Source organism: Cebus imitator, unplaced genomic scaffold, assembly GCF_001604975.1.
Source record: "Cebus imitator isolate Cc_AM_T3 unplaced genomic scaffold, Cebus_imitator-1.0 Scaffold780, whole genome shotgun sequence".
In the NCBI taxonomy this organism is placed as follows: Eukaryota; Metazoa; Chordata; class Mammalia; order Primates; family Cebidae; genus Cebus; species Cebus imitator.
Window position 1 is genome coordinate 355649 of NW_016108095.1, and position 6303 is coordinate 361951.

Consider the following 6303-nt stretch of genomic DNA (forward strand, 5'->3'; position numbering starts at 1 on the left):
TCAGATCCTTCCCCCTCAGATACCTCCATTCTCGGACCCTTCCCACCTTGGACCCCTCTGTCCTCATATCCTTCCTCCTCTCCACCCCCACCCCTGCAATCCTTCCCCGTGGGATTCCTCTGCCCTCAGACCCTCACCCCTGGGATCCTTCCCTGCCCTCCGCAGTCCTTCACCCTCAGAATCTTCCACCTTCAAATGATTCCACCCTCAGTTCCTTCCACCCTAACCTCCACAAGATGCCTCCACGTTATCTGTACTTGAGTGGCGGCAGCTGGGTAGAAGCTCTGTGACTGTGGGTCCCCTGCTCCCGTGGTGCCTACCCACACCTGGAACCCACAGAGGGCCGGCCACTGCAGGGCAGGAAGAGTGGTTACTGCTGGTTCTGGCAGTTACCTGGACATTCTAGTGCTGCTGTCACAAATTACAAGCAGGTGGCTTAGAATAACAAAGTCATTCTTTCACAGCTCTGGAGGCAAGAAGTCCAAAACGAAGGTGTTTGCAGGGCCATGCTCCCTCCAGAGCCTCTAGGGGCGCTTCTTCCTCACTTCCTCCAGCATCTGGTGGCCAAGGGTTCCAGTCTCTGCTCTGTCTACACACAGCACCCTCCGGTGTCTAATTTCCCTGTTTTGTGTGTTTGTTTGTCTGAGGCGTAGTCTTGGTCTGTCGCCCAGGCTGGAGTGCAGTGGCATGATCTTGGCTCACTGCAACCTCCGCCTCTCAGGTTCAAGCTATTCTCTGCCTCAGCCTCCCAAGCAGCTGGGATTACTGGTGCCTGTCCCTACACCCGGCTAATTTTTGTATTTTTAGTAGAGACGGGGTTTCACCATCTTGGCCAGGCTGGTCTTGAACTCCTGACCTCGTGATCCACCCACCTCCACCTTCCAAAGTACTGGGGTTACAGGCATGAGCCACCTCCAATGGCCTAATTTCCCTGTTTTATTAAGGATACCAGTTTTGGATCAGGGCCCACCCTGGTTTGGGACAAGTTTGTTTTAGCTCAATTCCATCTGCCAAGAACCTGTTTCCAAGTATGATCCCATCCGCAGGCACTCTCAGATCCTAGGACCTGGACGTATTTTTCAGGGAACATCACCCAACTCACAATGTGCCCGTCATTTGTGGGTTGCAACTGTCTTCTCCTAGTCTTGGGTTCTGCTTCCATTTTTTAATTTAATTTAATTTTTTTCCGTGTCCATTTTTTGAAAGCTGTTTTGATAACCAGAAGTTCACAGTTTTAATGAAGTCGTTTTATCAATATTTCCTTTTATGGTTAGTGCCTATTGTCCTGATGAAGAAATTTTTCCCTCCCTGAGACCAGAATAATCTCCTTCATTATCTCTGAGATGCTTTATTGTTTTGCTTTTCCAGCTTAGGTTTATTCACCTGGTGTAGACTTCTCCGTGTAGTGTGAAGTAGGGATCAGGCTCACTGCCTTTGATGTGGACAGTGGTTTATTGAGAGGCAGCCATGCTGCAGATCAGTGTTCGTGTGTGCAGTGTGTCAAGTGGGGCTTTCCAGCATGCAGCAGCCCCACCCCACTCGATTCCTAACGCTGTGCAGCAAGCCAGCCCCCGGCAGATGAGACTCCTCCACTCTCTTTTCCAAGATGCTGTGTGTGTTCCTGCCCCTCGCCCCATGTAGAATGACAGGCGTGGTCGGGCACGCCTGTGGTTCCAGGCACTCGGAAGGCTGAGATGGTAGGATTGCTTAAGCCCAGGAGGCAGAGGCTGCAGTGAGCCAAGGTGGCACCATTGCACTCAGAAGAAGGAAGAGGAGGAGGAGGAGGAGGTTGTCTAGAGCAGCTGCTGGTGGAAGACTCCCTCGGTTTCATGGACAGTCCTGGCTGGGGCTCTCTCGCCTGCAGTGCTGTGGGGTCCAGAGGGGCTGTGGGGGTCAAGAAGGGACAGAAAGCGTCTGGCTGGACTTGCCAGGTTTGCCCAGAGAGGCTGGCCTGACCCCTTACAGCCCGTCCCTGGCTCTGGTGTAAGGAGCATCAGGACCAGCTCAGGGCCCTCTGGCTTCAGAGCCAGATGGCATGGGTGTCCAGGGGACAGCCTGTGGACAGTGACCTGTCTGTCTCTGGACAGGATAAGGACCACTGTCCACCATGGTGAAGCTGGGCTGCAGCTTCTCTGGGAAGCCAGGTAAAGACCCTGGGGACCAGGATGCGGCCGCCATGGACAGTGTGCCTCTGATCAGCCCCTTGGACGTCAGCCAGCTCCAGCCGCCGCTTCCTGAGCAGGTGAGGTCCTGGGCAGCATGGGGGCCCTTCTCAGGCCCCCCTGGAAACAAAGGGGTGTGGGGTGAAGTTTGTCTAGATGTGGCCTCTTCCCAGTTGCAGTAGAGCAAGCAGAGGAAGTTCCATGAGGGCCAAAACCCCAGTTGGCCAGGGGCACTCTGTGACCTCCTGGTCTGCTCCCATGTGCCGGAACGGGGCAAACTGGTGGACACATAACTGGGAAATCACGGAGTGACTCCCAGCCAGCACCCGACCCACTCCGCAGACAAGGCTTCTCACCCTTCCCCTACCTGGGTTGAGCCTGAGACAGGGGTCCTTGGGCAAGTGACCAGTGGGGGTACATAAAACAGAAACTGGGGAGAAGCAGAGCTCAGCTTGAGCCCAGCCCAGTCTGACCCCCAGGGAGTCATGCAGCATGAAGGGCACCCCAAGTTGTCCCTGCTGGAAGTAGGGCAGCATCTATGCTGGGGACCCGAGGCAGGAGGCCCACCCCTGTTGGCCAAGGGCAGATCTCCAGCACCCTGAGTTGGAGGCAGCAGCAGACTGAAGTGCTCTGTCAGCGGTCGGGCCAGGCCCAGGGCTGCCATGGCTCCAGCAGACTTTCAGCGTCCACCCTCCCTTGGCCTCACTTTGTGGCTGCTGGAGCCTTGCCGTCCACGGAGACAGCCCTGGCAGACGGTCAGCGTCAACACCACTGCCACAAAGCTGACCCTGGCTCCCTCTCCTCTCAGTTCAGTGCTCTCTTGGTTCCCTGCCAGCTGCCCAGCAAGGCCACGGCCATCTCTTTTCACAGGTGGTCATCAAGACGCAGACAGAATACCAGCTGTCCTCCTCGGACCAGCCGAAGAAGTTCCCTGACCTGGAGGGCCAGAAGCCAAACTGCAGCCACGTAGAGGAAGGGCGCAGGGTAACCACACCCACCCCCCACACTGTGGAGACTCGGGGCAGGGGGAGAAGGTGGAGGGCAGCTGGGGGTGCCTGGGCTCAGGCCAAGCCGGGCTGGGGGCCCCTTGCCCCGGCTCTCAGGGAGGAAAAGGTGGCAGTGAGTCATCCCGCCCAGAGCTGGCCTCTGGCTGCCCTGCACCCATCAGGCCCCCTCTGGAGGCTGCAGGTGCCAACGGAACGCAGAGCTCCCGAGATGTTTCTCTTCCCGGGAAGCGCCCACCTGCGTGGCTAGTCTGTTGCCCGGTGGTCATTGCCCATCTTCAGTGATTTAGGGGGTTTCTGTGTAATACTTTCTTTCTGCCGTGTGTCTGGGAAATATCTTCCTCATCCTCTGTTTTAAATCTCTCAACGTTATGATGATAGCTTCAGTCATGTTTAGTGGGCTGTTTCCAAAGCTTGTCATTCCTCAGTAGTAAGGTCTGCCCTAACCCCACCGTGTCTGCTGGAGCTCCCCGCCCCGGCTTCACCTTCCAGTGCGGCTCATGTTGCCGCACCCACTGTGGGCAGCACCCTGGGAGGCCTGGTGAGTGCAGCCTCCGACTCACTGGAGGCCACAGCCCCCATCCCCTGTGGAGCCCACACCACAGGGAAGCTGCAAATTCCCGCAGGACCCACCTGGGACAAAGGCCACATCACTTTACATGGTCGAAGATGTTTCCAGAGTCCTGGTGGAGGGGCTGCCCGCAAGGCCTGGCCCCCAGGGGTGGCGCCTGTACACTTGACTGTGCTGCTGACCCTTGGAAAAGTCACTAACTGCCTGGGGCGGGGGTGGGGCATCAAGACTGGGGGTGGTGGTGGTCCTGTGCTAACCCCAGCCCCTACCCAGCGTGGCTGAGCCCCTTCCTGTCCTCCTGCCAGCTGCCCACGGGGCGGATGATTGCCTTCACCATGGCGCTGATGGGCTGCGTGCTGATCCTGTACAAGGCCATCTGGTACGACCAGTTCAGCTGCCCCAACGGCTTCCTGACTCGGGTAAGGGGGCCTGTCTCTGGTGGGGAGTGGTGGAGCCTCCCGTCCTCCCGTGGCCTCCAGTCAGGGAACAGCAGGGCTGCTTCCTGCTGCTGGGGAACGCTGTCTCCAAATCCGCGTTCCTGTTACTTCAGAACATGAGATCCTGTCTTTTGAAAACTTGATTATTTTAATGATGACTTTCCCTAAGCCACCACTAAAGCAAAAGTCACCCTCCAGCCGTCTCTCCAGGGGGTCATCTGTCCCCGAGTGACTTGTGCAAGGTTTTATTTTTATGTAACATATTAATGCTCCTACATATTTTCTTCCTTCCTATTGTTCTCTTTGCCAATGATGGTTTCAGCTTTTAGTGTGTTTCTCGAAAGCCTTTCATTTTTCAGAAGTGAAATCTGCCTCTTTCCCTTAATTCCATGGTTTATGCGCTGGAGCGCTCCGCAGAGGTCTCGCTGGGCTGGGCAGGTCCGCTGGTGTCTGCGCCCCGCTCCCCGGGCGGCCGCCTCCCCTACAACCCGACAGCGACCCCCTGGCCCCGTGGCCCTCCAAGGCCCCGAGTTCTGAGCCTGTGGCTGACTTCGGTGTCCCGAAACGATAGCTCCATTGGAAACGGTCCGCAGTGCCCCCCGCCTTGGAGGGTCCGGGTCCAGGAGGGCTGAGCCCCGCGGCCCTGACCCGCCCCCTCCCGCAGCACAAGCTGTGCGCGCCGCTGACCCTGGAGATGTACTACGCCGAGATGGACCCGGAGCGCCACCGCAGCGTCCTGGCGGCCATCGGGGCCTACCCGCTCAGCCGCAAGCACGGCACCGAGCCGCCGGCGCCCTGGGGGGACGGCCGCCGCGCCAACAGGGAGGAGCGCAAGGGGCCCACCCAAGCTGGGGCGGCGGCGGCCACCGAAACCCCCGGGAAGCCGTCGGCGGAGGCGGAGAAGGAGGCGGCGCAGAAGGCGGCGGGGAGCGCGGCGACCCCGCCCGCGCAGTGAGGGTCCCCCGCCCGCAGCCCAGCCCGGGGTAGGTGCGCGCCGCGGGGCTCCGGTCGGCTGGGCCTGGGGCCCTTCCTGGCCTCCCGCCACCGCCTCTGAGCCCGGGACCCCGGCCACCCCTTCCCCCCTCCTCCCTCCCGGGGGCCGCCAACCCTGCCCGTGGGCTCCTCTGGGTGGGGATGCGAATCCGAGCCCGCGGGGGCCGCGGGGCGGGTCAACGGGCGCGGGGTCCGCGGGGGGCTCTCAACCCTCTCGCCCTGTCTCCGCAGCGCCCCCCGGCAGCTCCAGTGACCAGCGCGCCGCCCCCGCTCTCCGCGTGTTCGTGTCTCGCCCCAGGCGCCCTCGCTGCAGCCCCGCCCCCTTGGGTCTCTGTCGCTTTTCTCTAAGTAAAGATTTCGCGTCGTCCGCTGCCGTCCTCTGTCTCTCCTGCGCGTCCTTCTCCCACCCCCACCCGGCCAGATGTGAGTGAGGCCGGCACTGTGCTCCCCCGGGGACCCCCGAAGAGACTCCGCGCCTCCCGGAACGAGGAGCACACAGGCGGAGCGCGCGTTCCCGCGATGGGTGGTCCAGGCCTTGTCTGTGCCCCACCGGATCTGCCTTAATGGCGTGGCTCCGGCCCCCCAGGGGAGTCTGGGGCCCACTCCTACCCGCTGCCCAAGCCCTGTCCTGCGGGTTCCCGCCCCATCTACCTGGTTCTGGGCCTGGGCCTGGGCCCGGCTTGTCCTCCCTGACAGGAGTGCCTGGTTCCTGGCTGATCCCTGGTTCTGGGCGCCCATGAGCTGCTCCTGGCCCCTATATGTGTGGCCCACAGGCATAAATGATCCAGTGAAGAAAGAAAGGGGTGAATGGGGGAGTCTGAGTGGGGAGTGGGGCCTAAGGAGGGGTGCGCTGGGCTCCTGCAGGCTGGGGTCACCCGTGTCCCTGGAGCGGGATGAAAGTTGATGAGACTGAAAGGCCAGGGGAGCCTGGAGCTGCCATGAGTCACCCCTGCCCCATCCCCACCCCATCCCCAGCCCCTCCCGGCACTGAGCCCTGTAGGGAATGATTTCCAGGTAGATCTCACCCACCACCTGCACCAGCGCAGCCAGCTGCAGCTCTGCAGCCCTGCCCACACGTGTACCTGTCCTCCATCCCTTTCTGGGAGTTGGGGGCCTTGGGACAAAGGGCTTGGGGT

The 6303-nt window shown here is 60.4% G+C and overlaps 1 protein-coding gene across 2 annotated transcripts in view; it reads left to right on the plus strand.

Annotated features, from left to right (window-relative positions):
* Window positions 1-5531, plus strand: part of CALY (calcyon neuron specific vesicular protein) — a 9449-nt gene extending 3918 nt beyond the window's left edge. The window contains exons 2-6 of one of the 2 annotated variants that reach the window (XM_017519903.2): window positions 2088-2242; window positions 3033-3146; window positions 4043-4156; window positions 4839-5157; window positions 5399-5531. In XM_017519903.2, coding sequence (XP_017375392.1) covers window positions 2108-2242; window positions 3033-3146; window positions 4043-4156; window positions 4839-5129 — 654 coding nt within the window. In that variant the 5' untranslated portion in view covers window positions 2088-2107 and the 3' untranslated portion in view covers window positions 5130-5157; window positions 5399-5531. Of the gene's footprint in view, window positions 1-2085; window positions 2243-3032; window positions 3147-4042; window positions 4157-4838; window positions 5158-5398 lie in introns of those variants that run through there. The other variant, XM_037735349.1, reaches the window with a different exon arrangement.
* Window positions 5532-6303: the final 772 nt, after the last annotated feature.